Source organism: Trachurus trachurus (genome assembly GCF_905171665.1).
Source record: "Trachurus trachurus genome assembly, chromosome: 22".
Classification (NCBI taxonomy): Eukaryota; Metazoa; Chordata; class Actinopteri; order Carangiformes; family Carangidae; genus Trachurus; species Trachurus trachurus.
In genome coordinates this window covers 3,967,823-3,990,885 of record NC_139907.1, presented here as the reverse complement: position 1 = coordinate 3,990,885, position 23,063 = coordinate 3,967,823, and the positions used below count along the sequence as shown (strand labels likewise).

The 23,063-nt window shown below is 42.2% G+C and overlaps 3 protein-coding genes across 3 annotated transcripts; 1 reads left to right on the top strand and 2 right to left on the bottom strand.

Annotated features, from left to right (window-relative positions):
• Window positions 1–3,433: 3,433 nt before the first annotated feature.
• LOC311006120 (nuclear factor 7, brain-like) lies at window positions 3,434–4,837 on the bottom strand (the record flags this gene model as incomplete). The annotated part of the gene is made up of 1 exon (XM_083998821.1): window positions 3,434–4,837. The coding sequence occupies one exon, from the start codon at window positions 4,835–4,837 to the stop codon at window positions 3,434–3,436; it is 1,404 nt and encodes a 467-aa protein (XP_083854947.1).
• A 7,639-nt stretch (window positions 4,838–12,476) lies between these two features.
• Window positions 12,477–13,915, bottom strand: LOC311005911 (E3 ubiquitin-protein ligase TRIM35-like; the record flags this gene model as incomplete). Its single annotated transcript, XM_083998518.1, has 1 exon — window positions 12,477–13,915. The coding sequence occupies exon 1, from the start codon at window positions 13,881–13,883 to the stop codon at window positions 12,477–12,479; it is 1,407 nt and encodes a 468-aa protein (XP_083854644.1). The 5' UTR covers window positions 13,884–13,915.
• A 764-nt stretch (window positions 13,916–14,679) lies between these two features.
• On the top strand, window positions 14,680–21,762 carry LOC311005910 (uncharacterized protein; the record flags this gene model as incomplete). Its single annotated transcript, XM_083998517.1, has 6 exons — window positions 14,680–14,802; window positions 18,406–18,465; window positions 20,646–20,708; window positions 20,800–20,938; window positions 21,157–21,228; window positions 21,686–21,762. The coding sequence occupies 5 exons, from the start codon at window positions 14,680–14,682 to the stop codon at window positions 21,225–21,227; spliced, it is 456 nt and encodes a 151-aa protein (XP_083854643.1). The 3' UTR covers window position 21,228; window positions 21,686–21,762.
• Window positions 21,763–23,063: the final 1,301 nt, after the last annotated feature.

Here is a 23,063-nt window from a genome sequence, read left to right as displayed (position 1 = left end):
TTTTTACTGCCATTAATTGGCATTTTATGACAAAAATATGAATGTTTTATATCTTATAGAACATAAAGGAAAAGTTAAAGTTGCAAACCTGCTCACATTTGTTCCAAAATGTAAAGGTTTGTAAAATATAAATACTCTGTTTTCTTACTGAGCCAGTGTTATGATGTTGCTTTTTACTCACTGCAGGAAATATCAGAATGTTTAAAACTGGACATCTGTGATGGCTTTATTATTTTATAATGTTTTATATAAAAAGAAATTCTTTAAAGAGGAACTAAACCCCCAAACCACTTTTTTCTGCTGAAAACAAATATATTTGGGTATAAGGTAGTGTTGTCAGTTGATTCTGGTCCAACTTTTGACATTTTAGTCAAAATATTTCAATTTGGTGTATTTTGTAGTAAAAATGTAGAGTGACTGCCCTCTATGGGTTGAAACACGGCTATTACAATCAAATTTTTCTATTGGCTGAGATGGAGGCAGATGACGTTTTGGAGGCAGCTTTCGTCATCGGCCACCAGCTCCCCGACCAATCAGCACCGGCTGCTGCCTGCCGCTAACGGTTGCTAGGCACTCTAGCTGCTCTGCTGCAGCTAACGGCTGCTAACAGCTGCCTGAACGGGAATCGTTAGTACGGCCGCCGCTGGCGCTAAGGAGCCGTTAACGAGCTAACGAGCCGGCGGATCAGCTGTAGATGCTGTGTCACGGCTCTGGCGTCCTCTCCTAGTAGTGTCCGCTCTACTAGTGCTGTTAGAGTCGCTCGTTAGTAGCTCGTTAGCGCTAGCAGAAGTGTCGATGTGTGTTTATTACTTTTTTTTCTCTTTTGTGTGATTTCGCGGGTGTGAATGCAGTGCACACAAAATGTGGTTAAAATCGCTATAATTAATCTACTGCTTGTCTGAACATAGACAAAATAAATGTGCCACAAATGCATAATTTATTAGATCTAATAATGTTAATATATTGTACTAAATGAAACCTGTATACTGTGTATAAACAATAAAAGCACTGTACTTACCCCTGTCAGATCCAGTGGTGAATGTTTGTACTTGACTTTTATATAACAGATTATTTTGTATTTTTCTGTTCAATATTTTATAATTTTGAGTTTTAGAAAACAATGTGTCCACAACAAACAGGCCCAAGATCAAATCAGAAAAACAGAAACTTAAAGCAGAAGTGAGTGATCCGGTCGTTTTCGCTAATGCTGCGTTCCAGGCAGGCTTTTGAAATCGTAAATTACAGCTTCAAGTCACAACTTACGACTTTGTAGCGTTTCAGGCAACCCACTCGTGTTTTTCCGACCTGTTTTACCGGTGAAAGTCACTATAACGGCCACTCGTAACTTCCAACCCGTGAACTCGTACCAGATCGAACTGGTACCACTTCACGGTCGGAAAAATACGAGTTTCCTTGAACGCACCATAACAGTCCTCGTCCCTACGTCACCACATTCACGGCGTTCCTTGGCTGCACACACAGCCCTGCATGCCGTTCTCTCTCCTCATTGGATAAAAACTGTAGGATACGATAAATGTTTTCTCTTCGGCTCAGAGCAGAGCAGAGGGACTGAGAGACCCGTGTTTCAGTCCAAACACTCTATGTAAGTGATTGCTGTCGGAAGATATAACTATTTAAGACTTATATTAACACAAATATATCACTCACTTCTGCTTTAATTTGTGTTCCCTTTTTTGGAAAGATTTGGAATAATTTCTGTTTAATCAATTAGAGTTAAATTTCATTTTGAAAAGAAAATGTTTTTTGTTTTTTTTTCGCTCTCCAAAGCATAACATTAACATTTCATTTTATTGGGCAAATTTCACATTCATAAATTTCACCATTATATAGTATAATGCACATTACTCTCAGACAGCTGATGTCACTCAAAGCGTCAAACACCACACACACACGTTTTCTTTTTCTTTTCTTTATTAATCTTTTTTAAGGAATACAACAGTAAATTCCAAGAGATGAATTTACCCACATTGACTTTTCTATCTTTTCCCCAGTTCCTAAAACAACCCCAAGGGGCAAACAGCAGGAAAGAGGAGCAGTAGAACAAAGTCTCTGAACAGTAAAATTGAATTAAACAAGAAAAAAGAAGCAAACAAATATGTAATATGGAAGAATAGTAGCTAAACAGACATAAATGAGAAAAATCAACATAACTTCAATTTAAGAAAAAACAAAAAAAAACACAACATCTCTAAACCAGAGGGATGAGAAGATGAGAGATTTCCGACTCGGTCACACACATGTTTTCTGTTAAAAGAAACATTGAATGTGAGGATTTTGCTCATTGGTTTCCTCTCCTGCCGCCAGCTCTCCTACAAGAAGAAGAAGAAGCTGGAGAAGTCGGCGCTGTGTGAGGAGTTCATCGAGCGAGCGTCTCGTCCACAGCAGCTCATCAACATCGAGCTGCTGGAGGTAAATTCACAGAGAAGGGGCCGCGTTTACAGACCAGGACAAAACTGTTGGCTCTATTGACATGAAAGTTTAAATAAAACAAAAAAAGTTTTCAAAAGCATCAATATTCAAGAAAAAAAATAAAACACAAATATAGATTCAAAAAGAACAACAATAAATGAATAAAAATATGAATATTGTGGAGAACATGGGGGTTATGGAGCATTAGTAACTAATAGTGTGGAGATAGATAGATAGATAGATAGATAGATAGATAGATAGATAGATAGATAGATAGATAGATAGATAGATAGATAGATAGATAGATAGATAGGCAGAGCCAGGTCAAAAACACTGCGGGAGCTTTCATTTATGAATAAATAAACATATATATTCATGTATATGAATTCAATGCACAATATAGCACATATATTTTTTTTTTTGACTGAAAAAAAAAAAAAAAAGAGAGAGAGAGAAGATGAACGTAACGTGGGACGAAAGTAACAAAGCGATTTTCTCCGAGCACATATGTCTAACTTTGTCAGCATGTACATCATGTATAACCTAACAGAAAAAAATCTTGAGGTTACGTCTGACTTTGACCGAGTTACATTCAAGAACCAGCTGTTTTCAATGACTGAAAGTGAATTCACTCGGTGATTTATTTCGATCGATCAGCTGTGTTTACCGTTTCAGGTGTCACAGATGGTTAGACAGATTAATTAGTCCTCTAACACGTCCTAAAGTTTGACTTGACAGAGTTTTTCAGTATAGAAGCAGCTCAGGTTTAAGTGTCGGGAGTCACTGTGGGGACGGAGGAAACAGCTGTAAAGTTAACCTCGTCCCTCTCTTTTATACAGTCTATATACAGTCTGTGTGTGTGTGTGTGTGTGTGTGTGTGTGTGTTTTGGGGGGACAGCAATAAAGAACATGCATTGCTGTATACGTTAGCAGCAGTTGGACACGGAAGTGACTTGTGACGTCACACTAGCCATTCCCATAAGTATGATCATCCTCTTTATCTCTAACTGCTCTGCTCCACCGTCACTGACACCTTCACTGGCAACAGCCTCAATGGGAGGTCATCATCACCATTGTAAATGTATGGAAACATCTTCTCAGTGAAAGTGTGTGTGAAGGTGTGTATGTGTGTGTTAGTATCAGGATCAGAGAACGACAGTTTTCCTCCGTTCAAGTCCAGATTCACTCTGATCCTCTGGTGCCTCTTCTGCTCTGGGAGATCAATGTCTGGACCTGATGGTGAAAATGCTGAGTAGTCACCTCCATAGAACCATATTCTCCATGATCCAGAATCTATGTCGCCTCTCTTCCTCACCACAGACTCTGGTAACACACCCAGTTCCCAGGCTGTATTGTCTCCAACCTCGACATCCCAGCTGTGAGTCCCTGAGTTAAAACCCTCAGAGCCCAGGACAGACCAGAAATAAGCAATCCTCTCTGGATTGTCAGGAAGCTGCTGTTTATTTCCTCCTAGTCTCACACTGGTCAGATCTTCAGACAGGATGAGTTCTGGATGAGCAGTGTTTGGGTCCAGAACCACAGGACTGTAGGAGACCATGTCCTTCATCTTGTTCCAGATGTTGAAGGTCAGGTTGCCCAGGTGTTTGGCCTGGTCTATCAGAGCTCCTGAGTCCAGCTGTGGGTCCTGCAGCAGGGGGCGCTGCTGGACTCTTTTCACTGCAGCCTTGTAGTTGAGCAGGAATGAGACGTCTTCAGCTCTCAGCTCGTCCTCTGTGGCTCTGACTGTGTGTGAAAGAGCTGCTATCTCTCTGCTCAGAGCCTCCATCTTCTCCTTCATCCTCTGACTCTTCTGCTCCTCTTCCTCCCTCAGTGCAGCCATCCTGGCCTCCTCTTCCTCTTCTAGAAACTGGTGAAGCTTCTTAAACTGCTCCTTAATCTGCCTCTCTGTGTGTCGGGCCTGGACCTTAATGTGTTCTGCTGTTTGATCAAACTTCACCTGAACGTCTTCAAAACCCTTTAACTTCTTCTTTAAGGGCTCCAGAGTTTCCTCAAGTTCCTTCTTGAGGTCTGAAGCAGCTTCATCGATGGGTCTGATTCTGTGGTTGGTGTGTTTTTTTGAATCTCTGCAGATGAGACACACTGGCTGCTGATGGTCCAGACAGAAGAGTTTGAGTTTCTCAGAGTGCAGACTGCAGAGAGCCTCTGAAGATCTCTGCTCTCTCTGCTGTAAGAAGCTCTCACACAGGTCCTTTATCACCAGACTAACAGGTGGTTCTTCCTTTGAAGATCTTCTATTACAAACTGGACACAGTGGATCTCGTTTCTCTCTCCACCAGCTCTTCAGACAGTCTTTACAGAAGCTGTGGCTGCAGGACAGAACAACAGGATCTCTGAAGACCTCGGTACAGATCTGACAGCAGAGATCCTCCTCTGGTCTGTAAGCCATTTAGTCTGAGAGTGAAGCTGAAAACACAGCAGACAGGAAGTAGAGTCAGTCCTGGCTCCCCTCCCTCCTCTACTGACTTGACTGAAGTTTACTGTGACTCTGAGTCCAGGTTTTAGTCAAACTCACCTTCAGTGTGTGGAGTGTCAGCAGGTTGAAGCAGCAGTGTTGTAGCTGGACTCACTCACGGGAAACTGTTAGTTTGGTCTGAAGCTGAATCTCGTCTCTTTTTCAGCCTGCGTCTCTGGGACTGAGGAGGAAATCCCACAGTTTCCTGGGTTGAGCCATGTGAGGGAGCGGAATTTTTTTGTCAAAATGAAACTTAAGCAGGATGGTGCAGCAGCTCTGTTTAGTTTCTGTTCGTGAACATGAATCAGAGAAGTCAGAAGAAATAGTTCCTGTCAGATAAATGTGGTGCAGTGAATATTAGTCACAGAGATGTGGAGCAGAAACATGAAGAGCTGTGGCAAGAAAATCATCAAGAAAAGTATCAGGACTTCAAAGTTTTACAAATAGAAAATCATGGACAGGAGCCAAAACAACAGTTTAGTCCACGTCTGTAATTCTCTGACCTTTAACCAGAGAAACAAAAGGTTTTACAGTCACTGTTTGTTTGTTTTGTCCTGTTCCAGGAGCTGTCCAACATCCACGAGCTCTACGAGAAGCTGAAATCTTTAGTAGCAGATAAAGACGAAGGTGAAGACAGCGGTGAGGGGACGTCGTCACAGCAGGAGGTGAGTGATGAACCACATTAAACCAGGACAAACATCATCCAGTGGCAGCCTGTCAATACTTTGATAAGTATATATTTTTAGATGAGTGAGATAAAAGTGAGTTAAATGTGTCACCTGCAATAAAAAATGTAGATGAAACATGTTCTACGTCATCTAAAGTCACTGATTGGTCACGTGTTTCCTCCTTGGGTTGCAGAAATCTTTGCCCATAGACTCTGGTTATAACTTGTACATGTGAGATAGGAGCTCCTGAATGCAGCTCATTGATGGTGCATTCAGGTTCTAATGGAAATTTGAATCATCAATCAATCAAACATCGAACATCTACAAGCATAGAAACGTTGTATATCCATTTGATTGCATTAATCGTCTATTTTTCTGACTTCTGTGTTGGTTTTTCAACTGGAAAGGGCTCAACGTTGTTCCAAGCTCTGAGTTTCCAACTTCCAATGTAAATGAAACACACTGTTCAGTCGTTTTAACCAATAAACACACGTACATTTGAGTCCCTTGGGTGTGCAGATGAGGCAAACTCTCCACGTGTCCACAAAACCAATGTCCAATTCTCAGTATTTTTTTTTTCCATATGGTGTTTATTTATTGACACAAACAGTTAAAGCAGAAGTGAGTGATCCGGTCGTTTTCGCTAATGCTGCGTTCCAGGCCGGCTTTTGAAATCGGAAATTACAGCTTCAAGTCACAACTTACGACTTTGTAGCGTTCCAGGCAACCCACTCGTGTTTTTCCGACCTGTTTTACCGGTGAAAGTCACTATAACGGCCACTCGTAACTTCCGACCGGTGAACTCGTACCAGATCGAACTGGTACCACTTCACGGTCGGAAAAATACGAGTTTCCTTGAACGCACCATAACAGTCCTCGTCCCTACGTCACCACATTCACGGCGTCCCTTGGCTGCACACACAGCCCTGCATGCCGTTCTCTCTCCTCATTGGATAAAAACTGTAGGATACGATAAATGTTTTCTCCTCGGCTCAGAGCAGAGCAGAGGGACTGAGAGACCCGTGTTTCGGTCCAAACACTCTATGTAAGTGATTGCTGTCGGAAGATATAACTATTTAAGACTTATATTAACACAAATATATCACTTACTTCTGCTTTAATCTTTAACACAAATAAGACACGGTTCTGTTCTTTTCAGGTCAGTGTTCATACATAACCATATTTTTCCTCAAACGGTAACAAACACACATTCAAACACGATCTCAATACACGATAATTCACGGTCAGAAAACTATTTGCTCTCCTCCTCTACACACACCTGATGCTCATTATGCTCTTGCCAAATGCCTTTTCCCATCCTAACACCCCCACCTAGTGGTTAAACACAAAAATTACACAATGGCTCCAATATGCATCATCACACACTGTGATGTATTTATACTCTGGTATCGATTGAGAGACCTGATTATTATCTCTTCACCTGACGTTCGATATTGACTCCAAGAGTGTAACTTTATTATAAGAACTCAACTCAACCTGGAGAAAACTACGCCAGCTGCCACTGACATTCTGGATCAACCCTTCAAAATAAAACACAAGGAAAAGATGAAACTAAATGAGATTAAACAGTGCGGGTGGCGAAAATAATCCTTTCGAAGATGCATTGAGATTCTTAACGGGACGATTCGGAATCGAAGCAGCGATGTCACATAATCGATCTTTAAACTCAAATAATTCATTCAAGTTTAATGATGCTGTTCATATGCAGAGACAGTGATTTATTTTATTTTAAAGCACAATGCCAAGATTTACGATTTGTTTTGTGAACCTTTCAGTAGACTAAAGGCCTTTTCTTTTTCTTTGTGTGTTCAGACTCCAAGGAAGCTGCTGTATTGTGGAAATGCATTTAAATGATATTTTCCATTTAATGTTATGTAAATAAAAAGTCATCAAATCTATCTAACTATTTAGGTTAATTAATGAAAAAGCCATGTGTGGCAACATAGAAAATTGATGATGTGATGCATCGAAATGCACTGAGATGCATCGTATGATCGTATCCAACTGAATCGTAGACTGGTGAATCATAATTGAATTGAATCGTGTGGCCAGTGAAGATGCAACACACCACTATTAAACAGTGAACAGTAAAGCAGTAATAACCACCTGGTCCAGTAGGTGGCGCTGTTGTCTAACGTCCATCTGTCTGTTTGTGTCCTCAGTGTTCAAACCGAGCCGAGCTCCTCGCCTCCATCAAGTCCAGAGCGTACGGAGAAGCAGCAGAGGTTTGTTACTTCCTGTTCAGTTTATTCCTTATGATCAATCAAACAGGTGTCAAATATTAAAAGTATATTTGATTTGTGTGGTCACTCCAAGGCCTCCAAGTCCCGTCGCCATCGCCAGGTGGAGGTGGACTTGACCAGTGCTGAGGCGGGACCGTCCTCCACACCGGGTTCCTCCAGGATCAGTAAACCGTCACTCAAAGCCAGAACCAAGGAGAACATCCGGATCTCAGGTAAACACGTCCAACTTCATGCTGCTGGAAGAGGTGGAGGGTGGTAGGTTCAGGGACATTACGGTGTTCACACCATCCAAACATCCTCCTCCTGCTTCTTCTGTCCTACGTTGAAAACATGATTTCAAGTTGTGATGAACACGATCAGATAAAGTCAGAAGTGAACTCCACATTTGTCTTGAATGATGCGTTCAATGACTGAAACTCTTTTTCTCATCATCAGCTGCTTTTGAGAAAGAAGCCATGTCGACCACTGTGATCTCCAGTCTCACCAGTCTGGACTCTGCTCCTTAAGGTACACACACACACACACACACACACACATACACACACACACACACACACACACACACACACACACACACACACACACACACACACACACACACACACACACACACACACCTTAAACACAACACAACCAGGTTATTAGTCTGTACAGTTTTGACCTATAGGTGTCCAATTTAATAAATTAGATTAAAGGTGCAAATTGACAGATCCAGAAATGTTACAAATCTTAACTTTAGCTTCATTTGTTGGAACCATTTTCATAATGATTAATGAGAAAACACAGAACTCTGTGTAAGTGACATAAAGTCAGGACTTTGTTCATGGGAGTGTCCAGTTAACAAAGAGCTGCATTATGTTTCTCACATTAATATAGTACATTAAATCAAAATTATTGTTTAAAATGTTAATCATGATCGTTCTTTGTGGCCCAAATTGACATCAGTATACAGATGTTTCTGTACGTCACTAAATCATCTTTATATGTAATTTAAGACAGATGGAGATTTTTTATTTCTGTTTTATGTTCACACATTCATGATTTTTCTTTTTTCTTTCCAGAAAATCAAAAATGTGAAAGTGGACATGAAGACGACACAGGAGTCTTCATCCTGAGGAGATTTTTTTCTTTAAAGATGTTGCCTGTTTTTTTTTTTTTTAAACAAATGTTTTATTGTAGTAATTAATATTTTATTAGCTTTAAGGTTTTTACTGCCATTAATTGGCATTTTATGACAAAAATATGAATGTTTTATATCTTATAGAACATAAAGGAAAAGTTAAAGTTGCAAACCTGCTTACATTTGTTCCAAAATGTTAAGGTTTGTAAAATATAAATACTCTGTTTTCTTACTGAGCCATGATGTTGCTTTTTACTCACTGCAGGAAATATCTGAATGTTTAAAACTGGACTTCTGTGATGGCTTTTTATTATTTCATAATGTTTTATATAAAAAGAAACTCTTTAAAAGAAACTGTTAACTTGGTCCATCTCTTTCTTATGTGACATTTAGTTCAGACCTTAAGTTTCTGTTTTTCTGATTTTATCTTGGGCCTGTTTGTTGTGGACACATTGTTTTCTAAAACTCAAAATTATAAAATATTGAACAGAAAAATACAAAATAATCTGTTCTATAAAAGTCAAGTACAAACATTCACCACTGGATCTAACAGGGGTAAGTACAGTGCTTTTATTGTTTATACACAGTATACAGGTTTCATTTACTACAATATATTAACATTATTAGATCTAATAAATTATGCATTTGTGGCACATTTATTTTGTCTATGTTCAGACAAGCAGTAGATTAATTATAGCGATTTTAACCACATTTTGTTTTATATATTGCATTAATTTCTCTCTTTCTCACCCTGCAGGACAGTGGCTGTGGAGCATAATGAGTTCAAAGATGATTTGTTGTTTTTTTTAAACCAGCACAAACACAACTCATTCTACTTAATGAGACACTTAATGAGGTCATCACCTGAACCACATCTGATTTTATAGGAAGATTATAAAAAACACTGCTGGAATTAAACATTGACATCATCCCACCAAAATTGATTTATAAACTCTTCCTAAGTTAAAATATTCAGCAGTGAATATTTAGGAATGAATATGAGCATGTTTTCTTTGCATTATAATTCAAGGTCTGAAAAGACTTAATTTGTGTTCCCTTTTTTTGAAAGATTTGGAATAATTTCTGTTCATTTTGAAAAGAAAATGTTTTTTGTTTTTTTTCGCTCTCCAAAGCATAACATTAACATTTCATTTTATTGGGCAAATTTCACATTCATAAATTTCACCATTATATAGTATAATGCACATTACTCTCAGACAGCTGATGTCACTCAAAGCGTCAAACACCACACACACACGTTTTCTTTTTCTTTTCTTTATTAATATTTTTTAAGGAATACAGTAACAGTAAATTCAAAGAGATGAATTTACCCACATTGACTTTTCTATCTTTTCCCCAGTTCCTAAAACAACCCCAAGGGGCAAACAGCAGGAAAGAGGAGCAGTAGAACAAAGTCTCTGAACAGTAAAATTGAATTAAACAACAACAATATGGAAGAATAGTAGCTAAACAGACATAAATGAGAAGCAGACATGGAGAAGTGAACTTGGCAGTATGACATCATGTGACATCTATATTGAGTTTAAACAAGAGTTTAAGTTAGAAAAGTATTTATTGTGTTTAAATCAAAAGTACAGACAGGCCATCTGCCACTTTAGAGTAAACAACACCAGAATACCAAAAGTTATTGGAAGGTACAAAGGACTCGATAGAAGTCGGAGGTTATGTGATTTATGTAAAGACGGCCAGATTGGCGATGAGTTCCATGTTTTGTTTGAATGCAAGAACACATGTATTGTATATCTAAGAGAAAAATACCTCCCTAAATACTATGTTTGTCGCCCATCTATGTTTAAACTAATTTTGTTATTACAGTCTGATAAAAGAAAAGTTATTTATAAACTAGGTGCTTTTCTGAAATGTGTTCTTCCTCTGTTTAAGTGATTTTGCTCTGTCCTGGTCAGAGATGTAGCCTATGTACAAAGCATGTACAGCCTCCACTGCCTCTTGCCGCTGCCTCTTGCCGCTGCCTCTGATTATTTGTACTGTTTTATTGTTTGTGCTCCATACCACTTGCGTGGTCGTGAGAAATAAATAAAGTAAGTAAGTAAGTAAGTAATTAAGAAAAATCAACATGACTTCAATTTAAGAAAAAAAACAAAAACACAACATCTCTAAACCAGAGGGATGAGAAGATGAGAGATTTCCGACTCAGTCACACACATGTTTTCTGTCAATAGAAACATTGAATGTGAGGATTTTGCTCATTGGTTTGCTCTCCTGCTGCCAGCTCTCCTACAAGAAGAAGAAGAAGCTGGAGAAGTCGGCGCTGTGTGAGGAGTTCATCGAGCGAGCGTCTCGTCCACAGCAGCTCATCAACATCGAGCTGCTGGAGGTAAATTCACAGAGAAGGGGCCGCGTTTACAGACCAGGACAAAACTGTTGGCTCTATTGACATCAAAGTTTCAAAAGAACAAAAAAGTTTTAAAAAGCATCAATATTCAAGAAAAAATGAAAACACAAATATAGATTTAAAAAGAACAACAATAAATGAATAAAAATATGAATATTGTGGAGAACATGGGGGTTATGGAGCATTAGTAACTAATAGTGTGGAGATAGATAGATAGATAGATAGATAGATAGATAGATAGATAGATAGATAGATAGATAGATAGATAGATAGATAGATAAGTGTTTGTAATAATGAGACAGCAGGAGGACAGGTGCAGTTTAACAGGTTCAATTCACTGACTTTTTTCTTTAAGAAATAAACAACATTATGGGAATGGCTAGTGGCTACGTCATCACATTCTAAAACATCACTTCCGTGTCCAATCGCAGGATATTCAGCATAGAAACAATAGGCAGAGCCAGGTCAAAAACACAGCGGGAGCTTTCATTTATGAATAAATAAACATATATATTCATGTATATGAATTCAATGCACAATATAGCACATATATATATATTTTTTTTTTGACCGAAAAAAAAAAAAAAAAAGAGAGAGAGAAGATGAACGTAACGTGGGACGAAAGTAACAAAGCGATTTTCTCCGAGCACATATGTCTAACTTTGTCAGCATGTACATCATGTATAACCTAACAGAAAAAAATCTTGAGGTTACGTCTGACTTTGACCGAGTTACATTCAAGAACCAGCTGTTTTCAATGACTGAAAGTGAATTCACTCGGTGATTTATTTCGATCGATCAGCTGTGTTTACCGTTTCAGGTGTCACAGATGGTTAGACAGATTAATTAGTCCTCTAACACATCCTAAAGTTTGACTTGTCAGAGTTTTTCAGTATAGAAGCAGCTCAGGTTTAAGTGTCGGGAGTCACTGTGGGGACGGAGGAAACAGCTGTAAAGTTAACCTCGTCCCTCTTTTTTATACAGTCTATATAGCCTACTGTGTGTGTGTGTGTGTGTGTGTGTGTGTGTGTGTGTGTGTGTGTGTGTGTGTGTGTGTTTTGCTGTATACGTTTGCAGCAGTTGGACACGGAAGTGACTTGTGACGTCACACTAGCCATTCCCATAAGTATGATCATCCTCTTTACCTCTAACTGCTCTTCTTCACTGTCACTGACACCTTCAGTGGTAACAGCTTCAATGGGAGGTTACCATCACCATTGTAAATGTATGGAAACATCTTGTCAGTGAAAGTGTGTGTGAAGGTGTGTATGTGTGTGTTAGTATCAGGATCAGAGAACGACAGTTTTCCTCTGTTCAAGTCCAGATTCACTCTGATCCTCTGGAACTTCTTCTGCTCTGGGAGATCAATCTCTGGACCTGATGGTGAATGAGCTGAGTATTTACCTAGATAGAACCATATTCTCCATGATCCAGACTCTATGTCGTCTACCTTCCTCTGCACAGACTCTGTTAACACACCGATTTCCCAGCTTCTATTGTCTCCAACCTCGACATCCCAGCTGTGAGTCCCTGAGTTAAAACCCTCAGAGCCCAGGACAGAGTAGCAGAAACAATCAAATCTCTCTGGATTGTCAGGAAGCTGCTGTTCATCTCCTCCTCCTCTCACACTGGTCAGATCTTCAGACAGGATGAGAAATTCATTAGCAGTGTTTGGGTCCAGAACCACAGGACTGTAGGAGACCATGTCCTCCATCTTGTTCCAGATGTTGAAGGTCAGGTTGCCCAGGTGTTTGGCCTGGTCTATCAGAGCTCCTGAGTCCAGCTGTGGATCCTCCAGCAGGGGGCGCTGCTGGACTCTTTCCACTGCAGCCTTGTAGTTGAGCAGGAATGAGACGTCTTCAGCTCTCAGCTCGTCCTCTGTGGCTCTGACTGTGTGTGAAAGAGCTGCTATCTCTCTGCTCAGAGCCTCCATCTTCTCCTTCATCCTCTGACTCTTCTGCTCCTCTTCCTCCCTCAGTGCAGCCATCCTGGCCTCCTCTTCCTCTTCTAGAAACTGGTGAAGCTTCTTAAACTGCTCCTTAATCTGCCTCTCTGTGTGTCGGGCCTGGACCTTAATGTGTTCTGCTGTTTGACCAAACTTCACTTGAACGTCTTCAAAACCCTTTAACTTCTTCTTTAAGGGCTCCAGAGTTTCCTCAAATTCCTTCTTGAGGTCTGAAGCAGCTTCATCAATGGGTCTGATTCTGTGGTTGGTGTGTTTTTTTGAATCTCTGCAGATGAGACACACTGGCTGCTGATGGTCCAGACAGAAGAGTTTGAGTTTCTCAGAGTGCAGACTGCAGAGAGCCTCTGAAGATTTCTGCTTCCTCTGCTGTAAGAAGCTCTCACACAGGTTCTTCAACGCCAGGTTACAAGGTGGTTCTTCTGTTGAAGATCTTGTCTTACAAACTGGACACAGTCGATCTTGTTTCTCTCTCCACCAGCTCTTCAGACAGTCTTTACAGAAGCTGTGGCTGCAGGACAGAAGAACAGGATCTCTGAAGACCTCCGTACAAACCGGACAGCAGAGATCCTCCTCTGGTCTGGAAGCCATTTAGTCTGTGAGTGAAGCTGAAAACACAGCAGACAGGAAGTAGAGTCAGTCATGGCTCCCCTCCCTCCTCTACTGACTTGACTGAAGTTTACTGTGACTCTGAGTCCAGGTTTTAGTCAAACTCACCTTCAGTGTGTGGAGTGTCAGCAGGTTGAAGCAGCAGTGTTGTAGCTGGACTCACTCACAGGAAGTTGTTAGTTTGGTCTGAAGCTGAATCTGATCGTCTCTTCTTCAGTCTGCGACTCTGGGACTGATGAGGAAGTGCAACAGTTTCCTAGGTTGAGTCATGTGAGGGGGCGGAGCTTTGTCAAAATGAAACTTAAAGTAAGGCGGTGCAGCCAAGGGATGCGTGTGCATGCGGTGACGTAGGGACGAGAGCGGGGACTGCTAACTCCATCCGCTGACAGGAAGTTAGCCAAAACGACCGGATCGCTTACTTCTGCTTTAAGCAGGATGATGCAGCAGCTCTGTTTAGTTTCTGTTTGTGAACATGAATCAGGAAAGTCAGAATAAATAGTTCCTGTCAGATAAACGTGGGGCAGTGAATATTAGTCACAGAGATGTGGAGCAGAAACATGAAGACCTGTGACAAGAAAATCACCAAGAAAAGTATCAGGACTTCAAAGTTGCAGGACTTGAGAAAATAATGGACATTTACAAATAGAAAATCATGGACAGGAGCCAGACCAACAACTTTGTCCACGTCTGTAATTCTTCAACCTTTAACCAGAGAAACAAAAGGTTTTACAATCACTGTTTGTTTCTTTGGTCCTGTCCCAGGAGCTGTCCAACATCCATGAAATCTTCTGTCAGCTCCACAACAGAAACGTGGGATTCGTCCGTCAGCCTGATCAGTAAAGACCTGGTCCCTCAGCTGCGCAGCACCGTGGTCGACTTCTACAAGTGGCAGCAGAAGGAGGTGAGAAACCTGTTAAATGATGAGATAATGAAGGTATTTTAAAGCTTTACTATGTTTTCCCACTGTTGTTGATGTTTATTGGCAAAAAATATGGATGTTTATTTTATTTGAAGAATAAAATAAGCATCTTTATATAATTTATGAATTAAAACTGCAACAAATACACAATAGATCATTCTGTTTAGATTAGTTTTATTTTTAACTAATTAATCATCTGGTCAAAAAAAATACCAAACTGACGTCTGCAACAAAATCATGAACTTAACCCTCTGACAGTGATGATCAGTATCAATAATAATCAATGACAAAACTGCCACCTTACCGTGGTGGAGGGGTTTGAGCACCCAAATGATCCTAGGAGCTATGTTGTCCGGGGCTTAATGCCCCTGGTAGGGTCTCCCAAGGCAAACAGGTCCTAGGTGATTAGGGTTAGGGTTTAGGGTTTGAAGCCCCTTATGATGAAATTAATACCAAGGAGGTTTACGTCGCCTGGACTGGCGTTACCGGGGCCCCACCCAGGAGCCAGGCCTGGGTTTGGGGCTCACAGGCGAGCACCTGGTGGCTGAGTCTTGGCCCACGGGACTCGGCCGGGCACAGCCTGAACGAGCGACGTGGGCCCGCCTTTCCGTAGGCTCACCACTTGCGGGAGGGGTCAGAAAGGGCCGGTGCCATGTGATTTGGGTGGCGGTCGTGGGCGGGTGCCCCGACGACCCAATCCCCGGATAACGACTCTGGCTTTAGGGACATGGAATGTCACCTCGCTGGGGGGAAAGAGCCTGAGCTCGTGTGGGAGGTTGAGAGGTATCGGCTAGAGATAGTCGGGCTCACCTCCACGCACAGCCTGGGCTCTGGAACCCAACTCCTTGAGAGAGGCTGGACTCTTTTCTACTCTGGAGTTGCCCATGGTGAGAGGCGGCGAGCTGGTGTGGGCTTGCTCATAGCTCCCCAGCTCAGCCGCCATGTGTTGGAGTTCTCCCCGGTGAACGAGAGGGTCGTTTCCTGCACCTCCGGGTCGGGGATAGGTTTCTCACCGTTGTTTCGGCCTACGGGCCGAAAGGTGGTGCAGAGTACCCGGCCTTCTTGGAGTCCTTGGGAGGGGTTCTGGAAAGTGCTCCAACTGGGGACTCCATCGTTCTGCTGGGGGAATTCAATGCCCACGTGGGCAGCGACAGTGTTACCTGGAGAGGTGTGATTGGGAGGAACGGCCTCCCTGATCTGAACCCGAGCGGTGTTTTGTTATTGGACTTCTGTGCTAGCCACAGTCTGCCCATAATGAACACCATGTTCAGGCATAAGGGTGTCCATCAGTGCATGTGGCACCAGGACACCCTAGGCCGGAGGTCAATGATTGACTTTGTAGTCGTGTCATCTGATCTCCAGCCGTATGTCTTGGACACTCGGGTAAAGAGAGGGGCTGAGCTGTCAACTGATCACCACCTGGTGGTGAGTTGGATCCGCTGGCAGCGGAGGAAGCTGGACAGACTTGGCTGACCCAAGCGTATCGTGAGGGTCTGCTGGGAACGTCTGGCGGAATCCCCTGTCAGGGAGGTCTTCAACTCCCACCTCCGGGAGAGCTTTGACCGGATCCCGAGGGAGGCTGGAGACATTGAGTCCGAGTGGACCATGTTCTCCACTTCCATTGTTGACGTGGCTCTACAAAGCTGTGGCCGTAAGGTTGCTGGTGCCTGTCGCGGGCGGCAATCCCCAAACCTGGTGGTGGACACCGGAAATAAGGGATGCTGTCAAGCTGAAGAAGGAGTCCTACCAAGCCTGGCTAGCTCGGGGAACTCCTGGGGCAGCTGACGGGTACCGGCAGGCCAAGCGTGCTTGCAGCTCGGGCAGTCGTGGAAGCAAAAACTCGGGTCTGGAAAAAGTTTGGGGAGGCCATGGAGGAGGACTACTGGTCGGCCTCGAGGAAATTCTGGCAAACCATCCGGCGACTCAGGAGGGGGAAGCAGTGCTCCGCCAACACTGTTTACAGTGGTGGAGGTGGGGAGCTGTTGACCTCGACTGGGGACATTGTCAGGCCGTGGAAGGAATACTTTGAGGATCTCCTCAATCCCACTGACACGCCTTCCAGAGTGTCCTGGGTCTTCATTCATCACCCAAGCCGAAGTCACTGAGGTAGTCCGGAAGCTCCTCAGTGGCAAGGCACCGGGGGTGGATAAAATCCGCCCTGACTACCTCAAGTCTCTGGATGTTGTGGGGCTGTCGTGGCTGACACGCCACGACAGCCCCACAAGGTCCCTCTCTTCAAAAAGGGGGATCGGAGGGTGTGTTCCAACTTTCATGGGATCACACTCCTCAGCCTCCCGTGGAAGTCTATTCCAGAGTACTGGAGAGGAGAATTCGCCTGAGAGTCGAACCTCAGATTCAGGAGGAACAATGCGGGTTTCGTCCTGGCTGTGGAACGCTGGACCAGCTCTACACCCTCCACAGGGTGCTCGAGGGTTTGTGGGAGTTTGCTCAACCAGTCCACATGTGTTTTGTGGACATGGAGAAGACATTCGACTGTGTCCCTCGTGGCATTCTGTGGGAGGTGCTCCGGGAGTATGGGCGCTGGAGCTTAGTTTGCATTGTTGGCGGTTCGTTCATTATTTTTATGGACAGAATTTCTAGGTGCAGCCGGGGGCCGGAGGGGGGTCGGTTCGGGAGTCACTGGATTTCGTCTCTACTTTTTGCAGATGATGTTGTCCTGTTGCCCCCCTCGAGCCTGGACTTCCAGGATGCACTGGGGCAGTTTGCAGCCAGGTGTGAAGCGGCTGGGATGAGAATCAGCACCTCTAAGTCCGAAGCCGTGGTTCTCGACCAGAAAAAGGTGGTTTGCCCCTCCAGGTCGGGGGAGAGTTCCTGCCTCAGGTGGAGGAGTTTAAGTATCTTGGAGTCTTGTTCATGAGTGATGGAAGGATGGAACGCAAGATTGACAGGCGGATCAGTGCAGCAGCTGCAGTAATGCGGTCCTTGTATCGGTCTGTCGTGGTGAAGAAGGAGCTGAGCCGAAAGGCAAAGCTCTCGATTTACCGGTCAGTCTACGTTCCCACCCTCACCTATGGTCATGAACTCTGGGTCATGACCGAAAGAACAAAATCCCGGATACAAGCGGCTGAAATGAGTTTCTTCCGCAGGGTGGCGGGGCGCTCCCTTAGAGATAGGGTGAGATAGGGTGAGGAGCTCTGTCACCCGGGAGGAGCTCGGAGTAGAGCCGCTGCTCCTCCACATCGAGAGGAGCCAGCTGAGGTGGCTCTGGCATCTGTATTGGATGCCCCCTGAGGTGTTCTGGGCATGTCCCACTGGGAGGAGGCCCCGAGGAAGACCCCAGGACACGCTGGAGTGACATGTCACTCGGCTGGCCTGGGAACACCTTGGGATCCTCCCGGAAGAGCTGGAAGAAGTGTCTGGGGAGAGGGAAGTCTGGGGATCCTTGCTCCGACTGCTGCCCCCGCGACCCGGACCCGGATAAGCGGAAGATAATGGATGGATGGATGGAAAACAGCAAATCGTCACATTTCAGGCAGAAATTAATGAAGCATCACTTCATTATTTTCCTGAATCTTTTTTTTCCTTCATACATTTTCCTTCTTTTTCCCTGTCCTGTCTTGTCAGGATGGAGCAGATAAAGACGAAGGTGAAGACAGCGGTGAGGGGACGTCGTCTCAGCAGGAGGTGAGTGATGAACCACATTAAACCTGGAGCTCAGTGTGCAGGACAAACATCATCCAGTGGCAGCCGGTCAATACTTTGACAAGTATATATTTTTAGATGAATGAGATAAAAGTGAGTTAAATGTGTCACCTGCAATAAAAAACGTAAAAGAAACATGTTCTACGTCATCTAAAGTCACTGATTGGTCACGTGTTTCCTCCTTGGGCCGCAGAAATCTTTGCCCATAGACTCTGGTTATAACTTGTACATGTGAGATAGGAGCTCCTGAATGCAGCTCATTGATGGTGCGTTCAGGTTTTATCAGAAATTTGAATCATCAATCAATCAAACATCAAACATCTACAAGTATAGAAACGTTGTATATCCGTTTAATTGCATCAATCGTCCATTTTTCTGACTTCTGTGTTGGTTTTTCAACTGGAAAGCTCAACGTTGTTCCAAGCTCTGAGTTTCCAACTTCCAATGTAAATGAAACGCACTATACAGTCTTTTTAACCAATAAATACACGTACATTTGAGTCCCTTGGGAGTGAGGCAAACTCTCCAGACCCGTATCCACAAAACCAATGTCCAATTCTCAGTGTTTCCTTTTCCATATGGTGTTCATTTATTGACAGAAACAGTTCATCTTTAACACAAGTAAGACACGGTTCTGTTCTCTTCAGGTCAGTGTTCATACATAACCATATTCTTCATCAAACGGTAACAAACACACGTTCAAACACGATCTCAATACACTATAATTCACGGTCAGAAAACGATTTGCTCTCCTCCTCTACACCAAGGGGGCAGTTGTGGATCTGAGACGTGAAGCTCACTTCCGCGTTCAAAAAACTGCAATCCCCCCGGCTTCCTCTGGGGGCTGGTGTCAGAAGGGAGCATTCCCCATAGACCCCCATGTTAAAATCGCCGATTTTACATCCTCAGTAAACATGTTAAAAGCCTGGTGTCAGAACGTTTTTTTTTCTCAATCGATAGTTTCTACCCCCGCACACACTCTGAGGGGGGTGAATTTTTTTTAAACTCTACCGTTTTACTGTTATTAGGTTAAAACTCTGGCCAATTAGGGCGCGGAAATGTTGAGTGACAGGCCCGAGCAGCTCCGTGGACAGCTGCTTCGAGGCCAGTGGGCGGGTTCTCGGCGGTTCTCGGCCGGCCAATCCAACATGGCGCTGTCCAGGCCGCCATATTTGAGTCACAAAAACGACTCCCCAAAACCAATGGGTGACGTCACGGACGCTACGTCCATTCTTTTTACAGTCTATGCTCTACACACACCTGATGCTCATTATGCTCTTACCTATTTGCCTTTTCCCATCCTAACACCCCCACCTAGTGGTTAAATATAAAAATTACATAGTGGCATCATCACACACTGTGATATATTATACTCTGGTGTCGATTGAGAGACCTGATTATTATCTCTTCACCTGACGTTCGATATTGACTCCAAGAGCATAACTTTATTATAAGAACTCAACTCAACCTGGAGAAAACTACACCAGCCGCCACTGACATTCTGGATCAACCCTTCAAAATAAAACACAAGGAAAAGATGAAACTGTAAATGAAATTAAACAGTACAGGCGCCGAAAATAATCGTTTCAAAGATGCATCGAGATGCATTCTTAACGGGACGATTCTGGATCGATGCAGCGATGTCACATAATCGATCTTTAAACTCAAATAAGTCATTCAAGTTTAATGATGCTGTTCACATGCAGAGACAGTGATTTATTTTATTTTAAAGCACAATGCCAAGATTTACGTTTTGTTTTGTGAACCTTTCAGTAGACTAAAGGCCTTTTCTTTTTCTTTGTGTGTTCAGACTCCAAGGAAGCTGCTGTATTGTGGAAATGCATTTAATTAATATTTTCCCATTTAATGTTATGTAAATAAAAAGTCATCATATCTATCTGACTATTTATGTTGATTAATGAAAAAGCCATGTGTGGCAACATAGAAAATTGAGAATGTGATGCATCGAAATGCATCGTGATGCACCGAAATGCACTGAGATGCATCGTATAATCGAATCGAACTGAATCGTAATCGAATTGAATCGTGTGGCCACTGAAAATGCAACATTAAACAGTGAACAGTAAAGCAGTAATAACCACCTGGTCCAGTAGGTGGCGCTGTTGTCTAACGTCCGTCCGTCTGTCTGTTTGTGTCCTCAGTGTTCAAACCGAGCCGAGCTCCTCGCCTCCATCAAGTCCAGAGCGTACGGAGAAGCAGCAGAGGTTTGTTACTTCCTGTTCAGTTTATTCCTTATGATCAATCAAACAGGTGTCAAATATTAAAAGTATGTTTGATTTGTGTGGTCACTCCAAGGCCTCCAAGTCCCGTCGCCATCGTCAGGTGGAGGTGGACTTGACCAGCGCTGAGGCGGGACCGTCCTCCACACCGGGTTCCTCCAGGATCAGTAAACCGTCACTCAAAGCCAGAACCAAGGAGAACATCCGGATCTCAGGTAAACACGTCCAACTTCATGCTGCTGGAAGAGGTGGAGGGTGGTAGGTTCAGGGACATCACGGTGTTCACACCATCCAAACATCCTCCTCCTGCTTCTTCTGTCCTACCACAATTTAAAGTTGTGATGATGAACACGATCAGATAAAGTCAGAAGTGAACTCCACATTTGTCTTGAATGATGCGTTCAATGACCGAAACTCTTTTTCTCATCATCAGCTGCCTTTGAGAAAGAAGCCATGTCGACCACTGTGATCTCCAGTCTCACCAGTCTGGACTCTGCTCCTTAAGGTACACACACACACACACACACACACACACACACACACACACACACACACACACACACACACACACACACACACACACACACACACACACACACACACACACACACACGCGCCAGATTCACTTTAGCTTCATCTGTTGGAGCCATTTTCATTATTAATGATTAATGAGAAAACACAGAACTCTGTGTAAGTGACATAAAGTCAGGACTTTGTTCATGGGAGTGTCCAGTTAACAAAGAGCTGCATTATGTTTCTCACATTAATATAGTACATTAAATCAAAATTATTGTTTAAAATGTTAATCATGATCGTTCTTTGTGGCCCAAATTGACATCAATGTAATGATGTTTCTGTACGTCACTAAATCATCTTTATATATAATAAAAGACAGATGGAGATGTCTTATTTCTGGTTTTATAAAGTTCACACATTCCTGACTTTTCTTTTTTCCCCTTCAGAAAACTCTAAAATGTAAAAGTGGACGTGAAGACGACACAGGAGTCGACCTTCATCCTGAGGAGAAGAGTTTTTTCTTAAAAAATTGTATCTGTTTAAAAAAAAACTCATGTTTTATTATAGTTATGAATATTTTATAACCTCGAAGGTTTTTGCTGCCATTAATTGGCATTTTATGACACAATGTGAATGTTTTATAACTTATAGAACATTAAGGAAACATTAAAGTTCTAAACTTGTTTGCATTTGTTCCAAAATGTAAAGGTTTGTAAAATATAAACACTCTGTTTTCTTACTGAGCCAGTGTTATGATGTTGCTTTTTACTCACTGCAGGAAATATCTGAATGTTTAAAGGTGTACATCTGTGATGGCTTTATTATTTTATAATGTTTTATAAAAAAAGAAACTCTTTAAAAGAAACTGTTAACTTGGTCCATCTCTTTCTTATGTGACATTTAGTTCAGACCTTAAGTTTCTGTTTTTCTGATTTTATCTTGGGCCTGTTTGTTGTGGACACATTGTTTTCTAAAACTCAAAATTATAAAATATTGAACAGAAAAATACAAAATAATCTGTTATATAAAAGTCAAGTACAAACATTCACCACTGGATCTGACAGGGGTAAGTACAGTGCTTTTATTGTTTATACACAGTATACAGGTTTCATTTACTACAATATATTTACATTATTAGATCTAATAAATGATGCATTTGTGGCACATTTATTTTGTCTATGTTCAGACAAGCAGTAGATTAATTATAGCGATTTTAACCACATTTTGTTTTATATATTGCATTAATTTCTCTCTTTCTCACCCTGCAGGACAGTGGCTGTGGAGCATAATGAGTTCAAAGATGATTTGTTTTTTTTTAAACCAGCACAAACACAACTCATTCTACTTAATGAGGTCATCACCTGAACCACATCTGATTTTATAGGAAGATTATAAAAAACACTGCTGGAATTAAACATTGACATCATCCCACCCAAATTGATTTATAAACTCTTCCTAAGTTAAAATAATCAGCAGTGAATATTTAGGAATGAATATGAGCATGTTTTCTTTGCGTTATAATTCAAGGTCTGAAAAGACTTAATTTGTGTTCCCTTTTTTGGAAAGATTTGGAATACTTTCTGTTTAATCAATTAGAGTTAAATTTCATTTTGAAAAGAAAATGTTTTTGGTTTTTTTTCGCTCTCCAAAGCATAACATTAACATTTCATTTTATTGGGCAAATTTCACATTCATAAATTTCACCATTATATAGTATAATGCACATTACTCTCAGACAGCTGATGTCACTCAAAGCGTCAAACACCACACACACACGTTTTCTTTTTCTTTTCTTTATTAATCTTTTTTAAGGAATACAACAGT